The 24,037-nt window shown below is 37.9% G+C and overlaps 1 protein-coding gene and 1 long non-coding RNA gene across 2 annotated transcripts; both read left to right on the top strand.

The window, feature by feature from the left end:
• Window positions 1-7,872: 7,872 nt before the first annotated feature.
• Window positions 7,873-8,437, top strand: LOC104213985 (uncharacterized mitochondrial protein AtMg00810-like). The gene is made up of 2 exons (XM_009763570.2): window positions 7,873-8,147; window positions 8,308-8,437. Exons 1-2 carry the CDS (start codon window positions 7,873-7,875, stop codon window positions 8,435-8,437), a joined length of 405 nt encoding a protein of 134 aa, XP_009761872.2.
• A 9,104-nt stretch (window positions 8,438-17,541) lies between these two features.
• On the top strand, window positions 17,542-18,905 carry LOC104213978 (uncharacterized). Its single transcript, XR_011406500.1, has 2 exons — window positions 17,542-17,645; window positions 18,373-18,905. It is a non-coding gene; the product is annotated as an uncharacterized lncRNA (long non-coding RNA).
• The last annotated feature ends 5,132 nt before the right edge of the window (window positions 18,906-24,037 follow it).

Below are 24,037 nucleotides of genomic sequence, written 5' to 3'. Positions count from 1 at the left end.
AGTGACTTCAGCCATTCGTCGCAAGCAGCCGTCAGAAGCAGCAGCCCAATAAACTGGGGCAGAATTTTGAGGAGGACCCTCAAAATTTCGAAGCAAAATATGTTGCAATGTCTTGAACCACGTCGTAGTCGTCGGTTCATCTAAAGAAAACTATTCTTAATTATGTATTTAAGTTATATTTTCTTTACTTAAATCATGCACGTTTATTTCTAAAATCGCTCTGTTTAGCAACGCTACCCCAATGATACGGGCAGTATCACCAGATCAAAATCGATCAGGCCAAGCAAAGCCAGCGGGGATTCGAACTAACCTCCCCCTTTACAAAACTCACGATTCTCTTTGGATGCAGGCACTTGAGTTGCAAAATCATCAAATATACCATACGCTCACTAACAAAGTTCAGGAATAAAACTCTCCGAACCGTTTCACTTGCTCGCGACTGTTATCCGCACACAACAGTGTCCCCAGTAGGCACGATATCCCCAGAAATCATGATACCGCAATCCGCTATCAGCTAAGAAAACTCTATTGTTGTTTCCCCTTTTTACTTCGTGCATAAGGCTACCATTCTACCTTCCGAGACTAAGCATTGTCTCCATCTACATTTTTGCATTGCATAAGGCTACCATTCTGCCTTTCGAGACTAAGCATTGTCTCCATCTGCATTTCTGCATTGCATAAGGCTACCATTCTGCCTTCCGAGACTAAGCTCTGTCTCCATCTGCATTCTCTGCATTGCATAAGGCTACCATTCTGCCTTCCGAGACTAAGCACTGTCTCCATCTACATTTCTGCATTGCATAAGGCTACCATTCTGCCTTCTGAGACTAAGCTCTGTCTCCATCTGCATTCTCTGCATTGCATAAGGCTACCATTCTGCCTTCCGAGACTAAGCACTATCTCCATCTGCATTTCTGCATTGCATAAGGCTACCATTCTGCCTTCCGAGGTTAAGCTCTACCTCCATCTGCATTCTCTGCATTGCATACGACTACCATTCTGCCTTTCGAGGTTAAACTCTATCTCCATCAACATGGCTGAAAGATCACCTCATTTACATCTCATCGGCTGAAAGATCACCACCTTCTGCATCTCATTGGCTGAAAGATCACCACCTTATTTACATTTGCATGGACGAAAGATCGCCACCTTTAGATCCTGCATGGCGGAAAGATTGCCACCTTCTGTATCTCATTGGCTTAAAGATTGCCACCTTATTTATATTTGTATGGTTGAAAGATCGCCACCTTTACATCTTGCATGGCTGAAAGACCGCCACCTTTACATCTTGTATGGCTGAAAGACCGCCACCTTCTACATCTCATGGGCTGAAATATTGCCACTTTATTTATATCTTGCATCGGCAGAAAGATCGTCACTTCATTTACCTTTTGTATCGGCTGAAAGATTGCTACCTTCTGCATCTTATAGGCTGAAATATCGCCACTTCATTTACATCTTGCATCGGCTGAAAGATCGCCACTTCATATACATCTTGCATCGGCTGAAAGATTTCCACCCTCTGCATCTCATGGGCTAAAAGATCGTCAATATATACAAAGGTGTCATTGTTCGGAGGCACCATTTTCATAGCCCGAGAACGCCATTCCATGGCCTGAGGACCCCTTTTATCTTTTGCATATCATTATTCAAAGGCATCATAGTTTGGAGACATCATTCTCATAGCCCGAGAGCATAATTTCAAGGCCTACGAATCCCTTATCATACGTTTCATGGCCCAAGATGTCATGGTCTGAGGACGTCATCCTAACCGTCCAAAGACAACATTCATGGCGACGGGAATTTATGTCATGTTTAAATTTCCGCACAATATACACGTGTATTGCTTATTTGCAGGTGAACCAGCAAGCAACGACCGTCTCAGCAGGAGCAGTCTCGCTCCAATTCCCGCAAACCCTATTAGACCTTAATCGTTTGTCCCATTGCGTCCGTTTTTGAAAAACCTACATCGGCATACCTCACCGACGGATCTTGAACTATATATGGCCTGATTCCCGTATACCAGGGATATGTAGGCAGCTCAGGAACCAGAGCACGGTCAACCTCTTCAAGCCATTTCGTTCGGTCAAAATTGGCCATCATATCTTTACCCGACAACTCTTTCATCCTTCCTGGGTAAAGAGTGGCAGCTGTTGATACCCAATTTTTTCCTGTATATTTTCTATATGCAAAATACTTTCAAAATAGTACATGTATGCATATATAAGTACTTACAAATATTTTTATTATTTTTAAAGGCTTTTAAAATCAATTTTATTGCCTTATTTTATCAAGAAAATCCAATAAGTGTTCCCAAAATTGGAATTTTGGTAATTCATTTATTGAATTATCATATTTATACTAAAATATAGCTAAATTAATTTTCGCACATTTTTTATAAATTTATTTAATATATTAAATCTAAATTGCATATAATTGCAATATTAGCCTATTTTAGATTTAATTGCATTTATAAGTACAAAATTGATTCCAGCATTTTTAGTTTAATATTTATATATTGTTAATTTAGTACCTTAATTTGTTTCCAGAAATTGATTTGCTATTTTTTTATAAAATAAATGGGGAAAAGTGGCTATTTAAAACCTAGCAAGATTTCATTTTCAATTTTAGCCTAATTTGCACCCCAAATCCAACCCAATTTCAATTCCCAAATCATCCAGCACAATTCCTAAAACTACCCGACCCAACTCGGATCAGATCTTGGTCGTTGATCAAAATTGATCAACGGTCTAGATCCACCCTTACCTTTTTAATCAAACGACCCCCCCAATACCCCTCATTTCCCCTCACCGTCTCTATCTCTCTAACCCCTGGTTCTCTCTAACCTTCCCCAATCCCCTTCTCTCCGATGAATCCTTTTCACCTTCTTTGGCCACCCTCTAACCTAAATCCATGGTGGTTTCACCACCCACCAAGCCACTTATGGCTCCTTAAGCCTGGTTAACTGAAGCTCCATGACTCGACCATGAAGGGTTGTGTCCAGACCTCTGTCGATTCGAGTTTCACGGTTATCTCCGGCCTTGCTCCGACATACCATGATTGTGTGAGCCTGATTCTGAACTCTCCGACTCAGATCGGTGACTTTTCAAAGACTTTCTCATTTCTAGGGTTCTTCTGAAAGCCTAACCCTTCGAGGTTTCTCCAATTCCTTTAGATCAATTGTGTATCTATGCTTTCCTTGAGTTTTTAAATGATTTTCCTGACTCTTCTTTAAAAAAAACTACTTTTAAAATCTTTCTTTTCCGATCTAGGGTTTTTTTGAAAGTGTTTAAGTGTTTTTCTGACTTTCTTTGTCTTTCTTATGTATTTGCCTCTACTGTGTTCTTGAATTTCTTCTACCATGTTCTTGTATGCATCTCTCACTGTGTTTTCCTATACCATGTTTTTGTATGTTTTTCTACTGTGTTCTGGTATTTTCTTCTACCATGTTCTGGTATGTTCTTCTACTATATTTTTCTACTGTGTTCTTAAGTGTTCTTACTATTTTCCTTCTACTGAGCTCTGTTTAAGTTTCTTCTAAGATCTTCTTAAGCATGCTTCTTCTACTGTTCTTATCAGTCTTTTCTCATTATGCTTCGAATTAGTTTCTTCACTCTGTTTGCTTTGAACCCTTCTACTATGTTTGCATGTTACTCATGAGTTCTGTTGCTGAAAGAAGCATGTTGGAAGTTTCAGTTCTTTTCTGAAACCTCTAAACATGTTTCGATTCAATTGCTTGCCCCCTCATCTCTACTTTGTGGTTTGCTTGACTAGGGTCTTATTTCAAAAAAACCCTAATTCTTTCAGACTAACTTCGAGTCTCTGAACTGAGTTTGGACATCTTGGTTTTCATACAATTCTGGCTTTTTACTAAACTCTTGTACACTGGATTTTCCTACTGATTTCATAATGACACGACAATCTCTTTTTTTTTCTTTCTTTCATGCTTAACATGCTCACATGCTCATTATATATGATGCACTTCCCTCTCAAGTGACTTTCAAATTTGCAATTAGTTCAAACTTCCTTCTGAAGATGGCTTGATTGATTTCTTTCCATTGTGACTCAGCCTAAGTTAAAACCCTTCTTCATCTTTTCTGACTTGGTTCATTCATGGATCAGTAACTACAAGATCCCTGACCATTTGATTTACTGGCTACTAATTGATTTTCTTACCTTATTTGTACAACCGTGTACTTCAAAACCCTGTCTTTAAAATAACATTTTATGTATTTGCCCCTAATTGCATGCTGCGCACAAAGTGTTTACTCAATTTCTTTCCTTAAATGGTTTTACCCGTTTGAATCTGGATCCCTTAATTAAGGGAAGTCTTGTGTGATTGATCCTTAATTGACAATCAGTTCCTCAACTATTTTCTTATCTTATTTCTGCCTGATTTTGCACTATAAGAGGCACGACCCTCTTCACAGACAGGACACACTTTTAGAATTCTTCTGAACTCATACTATCTCATAATAATATTCTCTTCTTGTCTGCACTGTGGCCTGTTTTACAAGACCTACTTCTTTTCTTTACTTGTTTCCCTGAAAACTGGTATGTCCGGGTTTAATTCTTAGCATTATCACAATGTGTTCATTTACAGCTTTTATATCCATGTCTACTGTACTGTTTCTGTAAAGTTCAATATTTAAGTTAGTATGCTCATATCTTTCTGCTTGTTTCTACTGTGAATCCTTTCTCCCTACCCCCATTACCCCTATGTGTTTGAGAGTTGTGACTTAAGGCATGGCAATGTGAGTTGTTGCCCATGAATTAAGTTTAACCAATGGGGTCTTAACCTCTAAGTAAATAGTATGGAGGGTATGCCAGCATCTCTCATTGCTGGGTGTGCCCATCAACCTGTTTTTCTTTTGTTCTTGCAAATTCCCCCATTTCCCTACACCCTTATGTGTACTGATTTTTTGAGTTATTCCCCTTTTACTTTCCCCTTTCAGAATTCTACTTTTGCACTTGCACTCTCTCTTAGTTCATAAGCTCTGCCCCCCTCTGGTGAGCCTTGCCTTGGGACCTTGAGTTCTCTCTGAACTTGGACACCTGAGGGCTGGCCCTTCCATACTGCACTATGTCCTAATCTGGTGATACATTTTAGTGTAAGCACTGCTCGGAGTTCTTATGAAATTATTAGGGAACTCTGACACATCCAAATAGGAGAAAGGCTTTAAAATATGATCTCTTGGAGTTGGTTTACTTCATATTTCAGATAGGAAGTCTGAATCAGGCTCTCCTTGGTTGTACCTTTTAATTTATGATGTTTTTTTCTTTTTCTGGACTGTAATAATTTTGTAATAAACTCTTGGGGATGGCTAGTGAAAAGTGAGGGATAACTATGTGAAGGGTAGATATCCTATCTATAGGTGTATTTCTGAATTTCTGCACTCTCATATAGATATCCTGCATGTAGGTTATTTCTGAATTTCTGCACTCTCATATAGATATCCTGCCTATAGGTTACTTCTTGAATTCTGCATTTCTCATATAGATACCATGTCTGTAGGAATTCTGCATTCTCTCATATAGATACCATGTCTATAATTACTTGGAAATTCGAATCCTGCATATGCATATAGAAAATATGCCTATAGGTCTTTCTGAATCTTGCATATACATTCTTCATTAGGCAATCATGTTTATAGGTCTTAATCAATTAGCCGCAATTAGATATCATGTTCATAGGTCTTAAATGAAATTCAGCACCTAGATATCATGTTTATAAGGTTTCCGCATTTTACCATATCTGTTAAAAGGGTTTTAAAATCAATAACGCGTAGAAAGCATGCCTATAGGAGCTATTAATCAAGTCTGAATCGTTTCATTCACTTTTAAGTCTAAAACTAGTAACAGTGACACATGCTCTTTTGCTAAAACTCGCCTTTCTTTAATAACATATGATTTTTCTTAAACTAGTATGTATTCATGTTTACTTCATTGTTTTTGGAATCAGTAGATATCATGTCTATAGGTCTTCATCCAGCACTTAGGCAAGCTATAGGGTAAACTTATAAACTGAATCAGACTTTTTATCAGCTACAACAAGCAAGCAGGCTTGATTCGGGCTTCTTATCTGAACTATGTAATAAATCAGTCTGCCTCGACCCTTTAAGTTTTAATCAGACCTTAAACAGTACATGCAAGTCATGCTACATTATGTTCTTTCTTTGGTTTAAAGGAGGTCTGTTTGAGCCTTTTTATTTGTTTATATGCTTCCCCAAACTTGCTATATGTTTTTTGTTTGTCGCCTTAGTATTTTACCTTTTTAAACCACAAATAAGCCCAATACCTCCTCCCTTTAGGATTAGTAGTCCCAAGTACCTCCGAGGCTAATAGGATTGGGGCGAGTAATAGCATGCAATAAGTAAACGAGATCATTCCATGCTTTAATACCTTAACGGGGTGGGAAAGGGTAGATATGGATATGATGACCACGCAATAACATCACGTGTAGCCCCTCACTGATGAGTGATTATCGGATGTTGTGTGGGGTGATCCATATTATTAATAAACCTAGGACCCCCCCCCCCTTTCCTTTGTTTTCTTTGTTTCTTTTAAATCTTTTTAACCCGTTTCTTTCAAGAAAATCAACTCTTTTTTTCCTTTTTCTTACTTTTGTTTATTCGCAACCATTACGTGAAAATCTCCTCTTATCTGAAGCCTTTATTTTCCTATGTGCATTTAGGTCACAACAATAGTTTGGTCGGGAACCACACTAGTGGATCCTGAGGGGTGCCTAACACCTTCCCCTTGGGATAATTTCAAGCCCTTACCCAATCTCTGGTTACTCAAAACAAACCCCTTCTAGTATCCTAATGCACTTTAATCATTAGGTGGTGACTCTTCAATTCAAACCCAATTCCCGAAAGGGAACGAGTTGTCCTCCCAAATGTCATAAACCCGATTCCGCAAGGAAAAGGGGGCGCGACACCAGGTACCACAATTATAACCACTGAAGCTGAAGAAAGAGTGGTTGATGCAGTTCAAAGTACTCCACAGGTAGCTGAGAGAAGAATGCAAGGGAACCAGTCAGACTTACCCAGATCCTCTACAAATGAGGCTCAAGTGCCCAACTGGAAACACAAAATCTCCCATCCTCTTAACAACATGATTACCCCTCTAGATTCAGGAGTATAAACCATATCAAAAGCCAGAAATTCGCTTGCCTTCTCAGCCTTTCTTTCCCAAATAGAACCCAAAAACATCTAGGAAGTCTTAAAGGATGTAGACTGGATTACAGCTATACAGGATGAGTTGCATCAGTTCGAAAGGAACAATATATGAAACCTAGTACCTAGACCCTCAGATAGAACCATCATAGGAACTAGGTGGGTATTCAGGAATAAGCTTGATGAACATTGAAACACTACAAGGAACAAGTCTAGGCTAGTGGTTCAAGGTTACAATCAGGAGGAAGGAATTGATTATGATGAGACTTTTGCTCCGGTTGCTCGCATGGAAGCTATCAGAATCCTCATTGCCTTTGCATCACATATGGAATTTACTCTATTCCAAATGGATGTCAAAAATGCATTTCTAAATGGATTACTTAAGGAAAAAGTCTATATAAAGCAACCTCCAGGCTTTGAATGTCATGAACACCCTAAATATGTGGTTAAATTGGACAAGGTATTGTATGGCTTCAAGCATGCTCCTCGAGCTTGGTATGAAAGATTGTCAAAGTTCCTCTTAGAAAATATTTTTACCAGAGGAAAAATTGACAACACCTTGTTCCTGAAGAAATAAGGGAGGAACCTGCTCATCATCCAAGTATATTTTGATGATATCATTTTTGGGGCAACAGCTGATTCACTATGTGAAGAATTTGCAAAACTCATTAGAAGTGAGTTTGAAATGCGCATAATGGATGAGTTGAATTTCTTCTTGGGTACTCAAGTGAAGAAGTCCACAAATGGTACATTCATCAACCAGCAGAAGTATATCAAGCAGCTCCTGAAAAGGTTTGATATGGAAGCATCAAAAGTGATTGACACTCACATTGCCACTTCTACTCGACTGGACATGGATGAATCTGGATCTGCTGTAAATCAAACCATTTATAGATGCATTATTGGGTCTCTTCTCTACGTCACTGCTAGCATATCTGATATTGTCTTTAGTGTAGGGCTATGCACAAGGTTTCAGTCAAATCCCAAGAAATCTCATCTGAAGGCTGCCAAGAATTTTGAGATATCTTAAGGGAACACAGGATCTGGTCCTGTGCTACCCTTCAGGTGACAATTTTAATCTTATTGGGTATACTGATGTTGATTATACATGTTATCTGTGGACAGAAAGGTACTTCTGGAATGGCTCAGTTTTAGGATCATGTCTTATCTCATGGGGCACAAGGAAGCAAAACTTAGTGGCTCTTTCAACAGCTGAAGCAGAATATGTTGTTGCGCTTCCTGTTGTGCTTAGCGCTTAGCTCTTATGAATCAAATAGCAATTGGAAGATTTTGGTATGTACACTGACTATGTGCCTCTTCTATGTGACAACACAGTGCACTCAACATGGCCAAGAACCTGGTTCAACACAAAAGAACCAAGCACATTGATGTGAGACATCAGAGAGACAATATGGAAAAAGGACTTATCTATATGAATTTTGCAGTACAGAAGACCAAATTGCAGGGCATCTTCACCAAAGCACTAAGCAGAGAACATTTTGAGAGAAATAGGCTGGAGCTGGGGCTAATAAAGCCTAATTGAAAACCTGATTCCCATCAGTTGGCTATGAAAGTCACTTTCAGGTAACATTAGCTAAAGTATTTTCCGACCAAATCTAACTCACTTTAATACCATTGAAGGTAGACACGCATGGTGATTATAGAAGTTGTATATGCACTACATGGGTGGTAAAAGAGGATTGAAATTTTCAAAGACATGTCAAGAACATGGTTCTTGTACCATAGGTTAGTAGTTTTGTGCTTTTTCATACATATCTTAAAAGGATACAAAAAGTCGAGTGCCATGTTATCAACCTTTTCAGACCCTATATGTCACGTCTTTTCATTCAAATCCCTTTATCTCCCTCTGAAATGTTGCAACTCCCCACAAAACTACCGCCGTTTTAGAACCGACTTCTCTCTCTCCCTCATAATTATCTCTTCTCCCATTAAAACCCTCTCTTTTTCTTGAACGATCATATCCTTCTCTTTGGTCCATTTCCAAAACTCTCGAATTTCATCTCTGCCATGGCTGAAGATCAACTAATAATTCCCTCCTTAGTCGAAAAAACCCTAGAGAAAGCCTTTGATTCTTCCGACTCTAGTGAAACACCTCTTATCATCCCCTTTTCAACCACCACAGCAGAGGACACTCCCAAACCTGATTCTCTTACACCCTCTATTTCTCCTGTCACTCTCTCATCCCTCTCTCTACCTTCAAATGTTGAGGACTCAGAAACCCCAAAACCCGATAGTGCTTCATCTTTATCCCCTGAGATTCTCACTGAACAAAGCAAAGGTGGAGAACAGAGTAAAGTTCCGTAGGTTGCAAAGGTCTCAAAGGTTAGTATTGATCAGTCTACAGTTGTTCCTGCTTCTGAGTTTGTGGTAACCATGGAGTCTCTAGAGAAAGAGACCATAGAAAATATATTAGCCATATATGCTGATGGAATAATGTATGGAGTGATCTTTGGTATGCCTGAGTCTTAGAGGAAAGAGGCATAGTAGTTAATGGAAGAAGAAGTTGTGGTACTGTTTGAAAACTCTGCACCATCAGAAACTACTGGGACCCCTCTTGAAGGACATGACCCCTCTCATGAGGAAACAGGTCAAGGATCCTCTTCCCATGTCAGTTTCAGTGCTTCTCCCTCTCTATACTTTGTTGTTGAGCTTTTGGAAATTTTGGCTCCTGGTATGAGGTTCCGTGATAAAGAAGATCAAGATAATGTTGCTCTATATGCGTTCATTGCCAAGAGAAGGGCAGTAACCACTCCTCAGCCTTCTCCTAAGTGACCTACTACTAGTTTGCAAGCAAAGGAGGCTTTTGAATCTGCCTTGCAAAAGAGAAAAAGGAGTAGTAAGAAAAAGAAAAGGCTGGTGAAAAAATGGAGAAGTGGTATGTGACAAGAATATTCCTAGGTGGAAGTGGATGAGAAAGCAATAGAAGAACCCAGTTACTTGGTTAAAAGGTCTCAGAAGAAGAAGCAATCTGCTTCAGAGAAAGGTGTTGCAACGCCAAGTTCAAAGTTAGTGAAAAGTGGTGAGAAATTGAAACAAGTAGTGGATGAACAGTCCTTGTCTGATGAGGATGTTTTATTAAAGTCAAGTGGAAAGGGAAAATTGAGTGTAAATTCTGGGAAAAGAAAAGTGGAAACTGTAAGAGAACCTAATTCTGCTAAGAGAGTGAAGCGTAAGAGTATGTATGCTAGGGAACGACTGAGGTACCAAAAGGTTATGTACGGTCGCACTTTTGACCCAGAAATCTCTGAAATGGCCGGAATGAGACAAATAATAGATATGGTCGAGTATCAACAGTTGGGCCATCTATTCAAGGTGGATGTGCCTAAATTCTATGAGGATGAGGTCCAAAGTTTCTATGCAGACCTCTTTCCTGTTGAAACTGATCGCATTTGTGCTTTGGTCAATGGAGTTGATATTGTGTTGGATGTTGCTTTGCGTGGGGATATACTTAAGGTCCCTACTGATGGTATGTCCTCGGTCAAGAATGTGTGTGGGTCGAATTTTAGGAATGTTATTGTGAAAGAAGGCGTAGTCCAGCGGGGGGAACGAGTCCACAAGAAAGCTTTGCTTCCCGTTTATCAGCTGTTATTTGAGTTGATAAACAAGATTCTTTTACCCCGTGCTGAGAGAAGGCCTATTACTTCCAAGTCTGACTTGTATCTGATGGAAGCACTGGATGGGTTTAAAGCTATAAACTTGCCTGCCATCATGATTGAGCACATGCAGAATATGGCAACTTTCAAGGATGGAAACCACGGTCTTCCATATGGATTTCTTCTCACGCACGTCTTCAAGTTCTTCAAAGTGCCCTTGGGACAGTCTAAAGTAGGGACCAAGAAGCAAACATTCTCATAAACTACTTTGGAGCAATGTGAATGTATTAAAAAGAATGGAGGGGTAGGCAGCACTTCGACAATCTCTCAGCTCATCAATGCTCAAAACAGTACTATGGAGGAGATTCAAAAGTTGAAGGCAATGAATGCCATACTGGAGAGTCAGTAGGCCCAAGGGGCCCCAGGGTCAACTGAGGAGATAGCTCGTCTGACAAAAAAAAATGTTGATCTTAGGCAACAAGTGGAGAACTTGAAGTAGAAACTGCTCAGCGAGCAAATGTCGGCGAATGCCTGAATAGATCTAGTTCTCAACACCCTTGCTACAGCCTCCAAGCCCTCTCCTCCTAGTGTCCCTTAAGCAACCCTTCAGTGACCAGTTTTTGGATTATTATATTTTTGTTTTGATAACTTTGGCAGTTGCTTTTGTTTCTTTTTGTGGTATGGATGTGATGTACTTGTATTGCTCCCGCTGATAACAGTCCAATCTCTGACTTTGCTATATAGCAAAGGCATATGTTTTATAAAAACTATCCTCTTTTGAAGTTTAATGCTTATGCTTCTCTGTTTCTCTTTTCTATCATGTTGTGTGCACATATGTGGCACAAGTTAGCTAGGTTAGACTCTTTATGCTGATTGTTTGCTTGTGTATTTTTAATGATGCCAAAAAGAGGAAGTATAATTGAAATAAGGATATAATTGAAACAGGGATTTGATTAAGGGGGAAGCATAAAGTAAGGGGGAACTTGTGAGGTTCCTGTTGCTTCATCTGGTTAATTTTGCTCTAAACATATGTTATCAATTTCTAAGTTTGTCATCATCAAAAAGGGGAAAATTGATGGGTTTACAATGCCTTAGCTTTATGTTTTGATGATCTAACAAACTTACTGTCAAAGAACCAGATAAGGAACCTAACACACTTGGTAGACAACTCAAATCAACGGATTCCAGCTGATGTGAACTGCTACAACCTCAGAAGATAGAGAATCAACACAGGGACATGATACCCTTGTGTTACCCTGATAGCAGTACGAAGTCAACTGTCTACAGCTGGAAAGTGACTGCCTGCACTGTACACAGAAATAGTGCAGCACAGTTCTGCATTCACTTCTCATTTGACCTACCAAGTGATTACATCAATCAAGTGATGTCATCCATGTTGTATTAACACAAAACATTACAACAAAATATCACTTGAACATGTGAGAATTCATTCAAGCATTCAAGCATCTGACATTCAAGCATTCAATTCTCAAGTGTATCAAAACAAAGTTTAACACTACTACAGACCAGTTCCTAGAGCTAGTATTTTGTATGCCCTTAGTTGAGTTGTAACTTTGTAATTGTTCTTCATTGAAATTCCTACTTTGCTTATCTAGAAGTGTTACTTAGGAACCTCTTGCAAAACCATAAACCCCTAGTGTTTGTGTCATGATTAGAGTTAGTCATGAGTTCAAGTCTTTGTAATAGGTGTATTGCAAAGTGGCTTGTAATAGGTGATTACAAGTTAGTGAGGGATTAAGAGTTTAATTCCTAGATTGCATAGGTTGTAATCTAAAGTTGCTCATAGTGAAGTTGAAATCCTACTAGTGTAGGTCGTGGTTTTTTTATCCTCTTGAGCAGGGATTTTTTCACGTAAAAACACTCTGTCTTATTTGCTTACTGTTTTATTAGCATTCTCAGTAGAAACTCATAGAGGACCTGATCTCTATATAGTTTGGTGGACTAATATATTTTATCATTATAGTTTGTATATTGGAGTATTTATTTAAAGAATTATTTTAAAATGAAAAGGTACCAGAATTATTTTTAATAAAAAGATTTTGTACCCTTTGTGAACAAGTGTCATTTAACTGCTTATTTGCAGAGGTTAATTTTCGTTCAAACTATCATTTTTTTTTTCTTTGTAACTTTGTTTTCCCCTTGCAACAAGCCAGTAATACCGAGTAACATAGTCCAATAAATTGGTCTAAATATTGCATCATTGGTAGACAACAATATCTATTCACGTGAATAATATCCAATATAATTTGAACAATAATAGAAAAAAATCGATTAGGCAGGATGCTCCATTTCAATCAATAATCCAACTGTCATATCGGAAAGACAGATGTAATTATGTGAATACTTAGTACTAACAGGCTATCACGTTATTGAAACTAATAATTCAAAAAATTAGAAGATTCTTAATTAATTAAGCACTATTATACTGAGAAGTAATTAGTGAACCTTTTAGCAATTAATCAATATCCTATAAAGCTTCTATGAGCCTTAGGAAACAATATACATTGTCTAGAAAAGAAAGATGGCTAATTCCAATGTAAGTATGAAGAACAAGATTCGAGGTCTATTTGAATCCCTCATTTCATGTGGAAAACCTGCTAAAGGTATGATTTGAAAATTACTCTTCTTCGTTCACTTTTAGTTGTTCATTTTTTACTTTGCACTCTCTTTATGAAAAATAAAATAAAATATATATTTTAAAATTTTACTCATAATAATAATTGCATTTCCAAATGTCTTGATAAATGAATTAGGAAATAAGTAGTTAATGATAAGGGTAAAACAAAAAAAAAGATTATCTTTTTCTTGATTTAGTATAATGGACAAATAAAAGTAAAAATCTATTTTTAGTATAATGGACAAGTAAAAATGAACGGAGGAAGTACATATCTTGTCTAGAAATGCTTCATTCCCTTTTCATAATTTTCATTAATTATAGAAACTTTATGTTATTTTGAAAGGTTTACTTATGAAAATGTACTAATAATACAATTTAATCTATCATAACAGGTCATTTATTTTATTTCCATACTCCCTTTGTCTCAAATTATTTATTATTTTAAAAATTTAGGACAAAATAAATTATATTTTTTCTATTTTATCCTTAATAGTAATTGTTCTTGAAAAAAGAGACAATACATAAATAGAGTAAATATTCAATAAAGAGAGATCATAACTTAAGACATAAATAACTACAAAATAGTTTAAAATCTCTCCTAATTAATGTTTCTTAAAGGGCGTATAAAAGAGAAACATGATTAATAATTTGAGACAGATGAAGTAGCTTATATGATCTTATCTATAGGTCAACTTCATTTCATGGCGTAAAATTAAAAAAATCATTTTTAGTAATGCAAAAATTTATTATGAAAATTATTTTGGAAATGATTTTGGTACTACAGATAAAAAAACAGGAATTAGTGTCAGACGAATTCCATTATTAATAGCATATTTTCGTCATTAAACTCATGTTAGCTATGACTGATTTAGCGACAGACTAGCAATGAATTTCATAGCTAATTTTTGTTTTTTATGTCTTCAACTTTGTTAGAACCAGGAAATGGCCAAGGACAAGGGCTACCTGTGGCAGAAGAACCAGAAAATATTCAAGGGAAAGCACCTGAAGTAATAATAGGGGAAGCAGAAGAAAATGCAAAAGGGCCAGAGTTAGTAGAAAAAGATAAAGAAGAAGCAGAAAATGAAAATAGATCACCACCAATGGCTCCTATTCCTAAGACTGATTAAACTAATACAATCCTTGGAAATTATATTCCATTGATGTTAATTTGAATAAATTTTTAAGGTGGTGTTTAATTGGTTGGAAAAAATGGTTGACAAATTTTATTTTTGCAAAAAATTTGTATTTTGGTCATCCTTCTCCTTTCTTATTTTAGTAGCGGTTTATCAATCTGATGATGTGAATGAGTTGATTTTTAATTTCTTTCATAAGTTGTCAACAAAAAAAACTATAGTAAATTTGTGTGCTTCAGCAATCAGCTTGGTCGTTGGTGAGTGAAATTTAGTAGGCGTTAGGACATAAAAATTGTAATTTTTGAAATAAAAATAGTATTTGGAGTTAAGTTGAAAAATGGTTTATGAAATTTAAAATTATGTTTGGATATGTATTTCACTAGAAACAATGTTGCTGTTTTGTGAGTGGGAAAAAAATTATGAAAAATTTGAAAGATTAACTTTTACAACAACAACAACAACATACCCAGTATTATCAACACCGTGGGATCTGAGGAGGGTAGTGTGTACGCAGACCTTACCCCTACTTTGTGAGGATAGAGAGACTGTTTCCAATAGATCCTCGGCTCAAGAAAGCATGAGCACCACATTAATGAAAATATAGACAAGAAGAGACAGTACCAAAAAGCCATATAAAAGTAGAATAAAAACAACAAGATAGTAAGGTGATCAACAATGAAAGAAAACAATGGTTAGTCATAACCTATTACCAACAAAAAGCGAGATTGCGTGCCAATACTACTGTTATAAACACTCTAGACTACCTACTCTACTACACTAATCCTCGACCTCTATACCTTCCTATCAAGGGTCATGTCCTCGGTCAACTGAAGCTGCGTCATGTCTTGCCTAATCACCTCTCATCACCTCTTCTTTGGCCTACCTCTACCTCTCCTTAGGCCCTCCAATGTCAACCGCTCACACCTCCTCACCGGGTGTCTGTGCTCCTCCTTCTCCTCATATGACCAAACCACCTAAGCCGCGCTTCCCGCATCTTACCCTCAATAGGAGCCACACCCACCTTGTCGTGAATAACCTCATTTCTGATCCTATCTAACCTAGTGTGCTCACACATCCATCTCAACATCCTCATCTCTGCTATCTCCATCTTCTGGACATGAGCGATCTTAACTGGCCAAGACTAAGCCCCATACAACATCATTGGCTTGACCACCACTTTGTAGAACTTACCTTTAAGTTTCAGTGGCACCTTCTTGTCACACAGAACACCGGAAGCGAGTCTCCATTTCATCCATCCCGCCCCGATACGATGCGTGACATCTTCATCAATCTCCTCATCCCCCTGAATAATAGACCCAAGGTACTTAAAACTTCCTCTCGTAGTGATGATCTGTGAGTCCAGCCTCACCTCTCCTTCCCCTCCTGAAGTCTCGCCACTAAATTTACACTTCAAATATTCTGTCTTGGTCCTGCTCAACTTAAAACCTTTAGACTCCAGGGTCTACCTCCATACCTCTAATTGCGCGTTCACACCGTCTCGCGTCTCGTCAATCAATACAATATCATCTGCAAATAGCATGCACCACGACACCTCCCATTGGATGTGGCACGTCAGTACGTCCATCGCCAGAACAAATAAAAAAGGGCTAAGTGCCGACACCTGATACAACTCCATCATAACCGGAAAATGGTATGAGTCCCCACCCACTGTCCTCACTCGGATCTTTGCTCCATCATACATGTCCTTAATCAACCTAATGTAGGCAATAGGTACACCTCTAACTTCCAAACATCTCCACAAAACCTTCCTCGAAAAAAGTGATTTTTGTTTTTGAAAAACTCATTTTCGAAAAATTTCCAAAAACTTGCACATTTTCATGGACAAACACATTTTAGAAAAAATCATTTGAAAAAAAAGAAAAAAAAATTGTGGACAAAGGGGGCCTTAATTTTTAATTTCAATGATAATGTGGCAAAAGGAATATCTAAGGGCTTTTTTCTCTTTTAGCCAATGCCGAAAATTATTTATATTTGATAGTTGAAAAAGTGTATAAAATTTGTATAATTTTTGTATATAACACAAAGAATGCATATATATATTTTCGGCTATTATTTTGAGAGCGACTATCAATGTTCGTAACAAGCACAATAGATACTAATAATTTAGAGTTTTGAGAAACAATTGTTCTCTCGAAGCACATGATTAACTTTAATGGAACATCACTCTCATGAATTGAAGATCAGGTTTGGTCCAAAAAATTGGGGTGGGTCTAAATCTGGTGCGAGTAGAAATCAATCCGAATTGGAGTCTCATGTCTCAATGAAATAATGCCTAACACATTAAAAAAAAGACCACACATTAGAGTTTAGAGCAATAACTTCTATCGAAAATCATATGATTCCATTCTAACAGAGTCACATGACAATATGTACACGTGCCCAAAAGATGAATTAATTAGACATTTTATAAGGTACGTGAACTCATGAACTCATGATTTTTTCCCTAAAGTATATATATATATATATATATATATATATATATATATATATATAATATTATCTGTTGGCCCTTATACTTTACAAAAATTGAATGATGCATTTAATTGAGTACTGGTTATTTACCCAAAAAAATAAAGATTAATTTCCACCTAATATTTTTTTTTAATAGTGCACTCATATTTTAAAAATTCTAAATTCACATGGACCCGTCCTATTGAAAGACTGGTCAATAATCAGAGGAGTACAGTGTAGCAAGAATAATTGAACTCCAATTAAGTTGAATAATAATAACAATTTTAAAATGGAATAGGTAGGGAACTCCATTTCTAGACAATAGGCCAACTTACTCGAATTGTCTTATTCGGAAGAGATGTACTCAGTGTGAATATTATATTACACGTTGTCGCGTTTCATAAAACACGTTGTTTTTATGCTCCATAACAATAAGAAGTATAATAAATGAACATTTCTACCGTTACATATTCCTTATATATAGCATATTGAGCCTTGGGAAATTTACTATACAGTGTAAAAAAGCGCTAACTTCACTGCAGAGACATGAAGAGCAGCAGGATCAGAGTTCTGTTTGAATCCCTCATATCATGTGGAAAACCTGCCAAAGGTAAGAGTTGAAAGACCATAATCTTGTTTTTATGGATTTTATTATGAAAATTATTACTGCTTTTTTTTTCCTTCTTTCCTTGAGTCGAGGGTTTATCGGAAATAGTTTTTTTATTTTCACAATGTAGGGATACGGTTTGCGTACACTCTACCTCCAGGTCTTAGAGACGGATCTAGAATATTTATAACATGGGTGCATCACTAAAAAAAAAAGGAGAAAAAAAATTATTAAGTGAGAATTGATTCATGCTCCTCTAGGTAAAAATTTATGCATTCAACCAAGAATATCATTTAGCCTCTTTAGAATATGAGTGCCATCAGATAATATTAAATCAATTCTAGCAAATATGTACATAAATATCTAGTTTGTCAAAGAGACCATGGGTTCACGTGCCCATAAAATAGGCTATAAATATGTCTCTCCAAACTGACTAATAGGATTACACTAGATTTGTTATTGTTGTTATTGATTTATGAGTGATGATGATTCACACACCAACCAAAGGCAGCGGTAGTTGATTTATTAGTGATGATTATACATAAAATGTTGAATCCCCTTAACGCGAGGAAAAAAGGGTTCAAAGGTTGATTTTAGTCACAAATTTAAATCTCAACTATGACATTCTAGTATCTTCTTTAAATCTCCTTATATAAATCTTGGTTCCGCACTGTATATCCTAACTTGTTATCGTTGTATTGTGAACTGATTTGGGTATATATTACTTCAGTATTGTCTGAACCAGAAAATGAGAATGGCCAAAGACCAGTAGTGGAAATAGAGGAATCAGAAATTACACAAGCCCAAGAAGTAGTGGTAGTAATAGATGATCCAGGAAATGCTGCACAAGGACAAGATCATGAACCGGAAAATGCACAAGGCCAGAAAATGGTAGCAAAACATGAACCAAAAAACGCAAAACAACTACAGCATAAGTTTGTGAAAGATCATGAACCAGAAAAAGGAGGGGTGTATGTAATGGAATATAGAAAACTTATAATTACACATCGAAAAATAGCACTACATGCACGACGATCAGAACCTCCACCCAAACGAAAATATCGTGGTCCTCAGACTGGTTGAACTAATATAATCTCGGAAATTCCTTTTTTTATGCTTTATTTCGTATTTGGTCATCCTTCTATTCTCAATTTAAATTCTAGTTTATCAATATGAGATGGGTAGATTAATGAGTTTGTGCAAGTAATTTTTAATTTCTTTCATATGTTGTCAATAATGGAAATGGTAACAGTTTTTCTGCAATCAGCATTGCGGCATGTGGGAAAAAACATGAAGAATTAACCCAAATAGCCGTTCACCCAATCGCTTAAACTAAAAATAGATAGAGGTATAATATATGCATAAGTTATATATTATATGTGTATAATTACGTATGATAAATATATAAACCATGTATATGGCTAGAAAAAGTAAACAATGAATAAGACCGGCTATTTATATAAAAATCCCAAAAAAAAAACATTAATCTTGTTAGTCCTATCCGTCTTAATCCAATCCATTTTGACTGAAGCAAATTTTGAATAGGATGAGTCATTCATTTCTAAGCATATTACATTAAAAACTAGGCAAATAAAATAGGGTCAACAACACATAAAATTAGCACACATGCACGAAGCAGATGTGGGTAGTTTAATATTTATTATTTCAAACTGATAAAAATCAAATAAAACATTCTAGCCGAAGGTTACTATTTTTAACTATTATTTTTTCTTGATAACTTCTTTTTTACCCTTGTATAGTAAGCTAATAGCAGCGAGTAAACATTATCTAATTAATTGGTCTAAATTGCTTCACTGGTCGTGAACAATATATATATATATGTTCACATGAATTAGATCTAATTAATTAATTAACGAACAATTTTAAAAGAAAAAATCAAGTAGGTAGAGAACTCCATTTCCAGTCAATAATCCAACTTATTACAAATGTCTTATTCGAAAGAGATGTACTCATGTGGATATTTTAGTACTACCGTGCTGTGACGTTGCCTAGGATTCTCCAGATTATTAATTTACAAAGCCACATGGTTCTTAACAGCTTGTTTGGATTATTATTACATATTGTATTGTATCGTATTGTTACTTTAAATACTAATATATTTTTTTATTTAAATTTTATTGTATCGTATCATTAAATCCATCGTTACATAAAATATTCCACTTCATATAACGATCAATTTGGTGTGGTCGCATAGTTACCTTGTCTTTTCTCTCATCTTATTAAATAATTTTGTATACGGGTAAAACCAGAGGTAACCTATACGGGGTCAAACGAAGCAAAGGAATGATTATACGATGTCGGAATCAAAGCTGGAACGCCTCGTACTAAGGTCTGAACGGAGTGGTCGCCCCAGGGCTTGATAAGACATTACTTCTCTGATCCCGAAACGAGCTTCGAGACCCCGGAAGACACGATAACGGTTACCCATGAAGAACAGAGCGCCGCGATATCCGCACCCCACCGGATATCATGGCGCAGATCTCGGCCCGTATCCGTAGCGGATTAGTGAACAACAAAAAAGAAAACTTTTTACCTTTCTTAGAATTGTAATAGGGGTGAAACTCTCCTATTATATAAAGGGGGTAGTCTTTATTGAATGGACACATTGTAATATGCATATCAAAGCAATACAATTTCATTTTAACTGCTTTCTAATTATAGCCAAATTGTTTTTTTACCTTCCGTCGTTCATTCTCTATTGGCTCCGAACCGAGGGTCCGATCGAGGGTAAAACTATTGTCCAACCCAAGTTCCAACTAGGCCATATCGTTACAATTGATTTGATTATTCGTTTTATCTTCCATTCAATTATCTAACATCCTCAATTACTTGTATTGAATCAATCCACATATCCTTAAAACCGCGTATAAATTTAATTGTTATCCATTTTAAGGGTAAACAATTTGGCGCACACCGTGGGGCTAAGTATAATAGTGGTGGTTCGATACAAATCTCCATAACACATTCTATTTTACACTTGTTCTTTAAGGTCTCAATTTCAGGTCAGCTTAAAAATGTCAAATTTTAATTCCGCTCACTTGAACGTTGAGGATGGGTTTGGCCATCATGGAGAAAACAACAATCTGGTGCCTAGAAATGAGGTGCCCTTGCGATCCCAATAGGGTCTCAGTCGTAGACCCAGTTGATGCTAACTCACATGTGGCCATCAGCGCCAGCCTTCCTACTGACCCCGAAAATATTGTTCGCGGAGGAGCCCGACCAATAGCTCAAAGAGCACCCGAAGGTGAATGTGACAGGGTCAGTCTACGATTGATCTTCGAAATGTTGCAGGCTCAGCAGGCGGCGATAGCGCAACTGCAAAACCAAAGTCTCGCCCCCAACAAAGTTAAGCCCGAACCGCCCAGGGAAAATACTCAAAGAAATTAGCAGATCACTAAAAGGCAGGGCGAAGCTGAGTCCGGTGTCAGTCCTGAAGTAATGAAAATGTTAGAGGCATTAATGAAACGAGTAGAATCTAGTGAAAAGAAAATTGCGGCACACGACAAGAAGGTAGAGACATATAATTCTTGTGTTGATCAAATCCCAGGAGCACCTACAATATTGAAGGGCCTGGACTCCAAGAAATTTGTCCAAAAGCCTTTCCCTCCGAGCGCGACACCAAAACCAATCCGAAGAAGTTTCGTATGCCGATATTCCAAAAATATAATGGAACTGTGGATCCAAATGAGCATGTGACCTCCTATACATACGCTATCAAAGGCAACGACTTGGAAGACGATGAAGAGTCAGTGCTATTAAAGAAGTTTAGGGAAACTCTGTCAAACGGAGCGATGATATAGTACCACAACTTACCCCCAAATTCCATTGATTCATTTGCTATGCTTGTAGATGCTTTTGTGAAGGCTCATGCCGGGGTCATCAAGGTCGAGACTAGAAAATCGGACCTTCTCAAGGTTAAGCGAAGGGACAACGAGATACTCAGGGAGTTTATGTCGAGGTTCCAAATAGAACGGATAGACCTACCTCTGGTTGCGGACGATTGGGCTGTTCAAGCATTTGCTCAGGGACTCAACGCCCAAAGCTCCTTCACTTTGCATCAACTGAAACAAAACTTGGTTGAAACCCGATGGTAACTTGGGCCAACGTCCACAACAACTACCAGTCAAAAATCTGAGTCGAGGATGACCAACTCGGAGCCCCTTCCAGGTTCTTTTATCCCATCAGAACCGTTGACAGGCCTAAGAGAATCGGCAATCATGAATCAAGGATGGTCCGAGATCGATATCAACCACACAGTGCAAATCGAAGGGGAAATGTGTCTGTCGCAACTCTACAAGAAACCAAAAGAGAAGTGATTGAGAGCCCAACAACCGAGGCCTGATGAGCAAAAGTGGCTTCAACAGGTTGCATGTGGGATGGGAAGTTCCAAGATTGTCAGAGTATAACTTCAACTTTGACGCAGCAAGCATCATATCGGCTATTGGACGCATCGAGGAAACCAGGTGGCCTCAAGCATTGCAATTTGACCCTACCCAGAGAGATCCTAACCTGATGTGTAAGCATCTAGAACTCATGGCCATAGGACTGAGGACTACCGACAAGTGAGGGAAGAAGTTGCACGATTGTTTAATAACGGGCATCTCTGGGAATTCCTGAGTGATCGAGTCAAAAAACACTTCAGAAACAATGACTCCAACAAACAGGCTGCCCAAGAAGACCTTCAATACATCATCAACATGATCATTAGAGGGGTCAATGTCCCTCAAGGGCCTATGATAAAGCTCACAAAAGTATCGATCACGAGGGAGAAGCGCACCCGAGATTATATCACGGAGGGAGCCATTTCGTTCAAAGACGAGGATGCCGAGGGCATCGTGTAGCCTCATAATAGTGCACTGGTAATATATGTAATTATAACCAAATCATGAGTTAAGCGTGTGTTGATTAATCCAGGTAGCTTGACCAACATCATCAGATCGAGGGTCGTAGAAATGTTGGGGCTACAAGATCAAGTAGTGTCGGCGGTCCGAATGTTGAACGAATTTAACATGGCTTGCAAAAATACCAAAGGAGAAATAACTTAGCTAGTAAATTACCGCCAGGATGATTCAGCATACCAAATTCTACATGATCGTAGGGGACATGAGGTGTAACGCCTTATTCGGAAGGCCTTGGGTTCACAATATGAGGGCATTATCCTCGACGTTACACTATGTACTAAAGTTCCCACACCTGGAGGAATCAAGACGGTTTACGAAGAGCAGTTGGCCGCAAAAGAAATTCGTAATCGACGAGGTGATCTCGGTGCCCGTGCTCTTGATATCAAAGAACACGGAGCTGACTAGGAAGGAAGAAACTAAATAGCAATCACCAATATTGGCCCCGACTGAATCGGAAGAGTTAGGAGCAGGCGAGGATGATGATTATGGAGTCCCTAGGTCGTTTATCACTCCTAATGATTCCGATACCACCAAATCAATGGTCGAGGAGCTGGAGTAAGTTATATTGATCGAACACTTGCCTGATCGAAAGGTATACCTTGGGACGGGGTTTACTCCCGAGCTCAGGAAAAAACTCATTGAATTCCTTATAGCTAACATAGATTGTTTCGCTTGGTCCCATCTTGATATAACAGGGAACCCGTCAGAGGTGACCACTCATAAGCTGAGTTTGGATCCGAAGTTCCATCCGGTTACGCAGAAAAGGAGACCACAGTCCAAGGTCAAGCGCACCTACATCAAGGAAGAGGTATCTAAACTCCTTAAAATAGGATCCATTTGGGAAGTTAAGTACCCGGACTGGCTAGCTAACGTAGTGGTAGTACCTAAAAAAGGAAATAAGCTAAGAATGTGTGTAGATTACAAAGACTTGAACAAGGCATGCCCTAAGGATTCTTTTCCTTTGCCTAAAATCGATCGGATGATCGATGCGACGGCCAGACACGAGCTACTCAGCTTTCACGATGCCTATTCTAGGTACAACCAAATTCGGATGGACCTGGGTGATCAAGAAAAGACTTCCTTTATCACTAAATTCGGAACCTACTGTTATAATTTAATGCCATTCTAATTAAAGAACGTCGGTGCCGCCTATTCCTAGTAAATCGGATGTTCAAAGAACATATAGGAAATTCAATATAAGTTTATATTAACGAGTGTTATTTAAGTCCCTACGAGTAGAGGACCATTTGAAACATTTACAGGAAACCTTCGACATATTGAAAAAATACAATATGAAGCTGAATCCAGAGAAGTGCTCATTTAAGGAAAGTTCCTCGGATTCATGGCATCCAATCGGGGGATCGAGATTAATCCTGACAAGATCAAGGCCATAGAAGACATCACCATAGTGGACAACGTCAAGGCCGTTCAGAGGCTAAATGGGCATATAGCCGCCCTGACCTAGTTCATATC

Source organism: Nicotiana sylvestris, chromosome 4, assembly GCF_000393655.2.
Source record: "Nicotiana sylvestris chromosome 4, ASM39365v2, whole genome shotgun sequence".
NCBI lineage: Eukaryota > Viridiplantae > Streptophyta > Magnoliopsida > Solanales > Solanaceae > Nicotiana > Nicotiana sylvestris.
This window is presented reverse-complemented; position numbering and strand designations above follow the sequence as displayed.

What these genes read in the sequence shown, in the direction of transcription:
- LOC104213985 (XM_009763570.2), top strand. Translation starts at nt 7,873, where the DNA reads ATGGATGAGTTGAATTTCTTCTTGGGTACTCAAGTGAAGAAGTCCACA. An exon ending in AGTGTAGGGCTATGCACAAG is followed by an intron (nt 8,148 to 8,307) that starts GTTTCAGTCAAA and finishes GTGGACAGAAAG; the next exon opens with GTACTTCTGGAATGGCTCAG.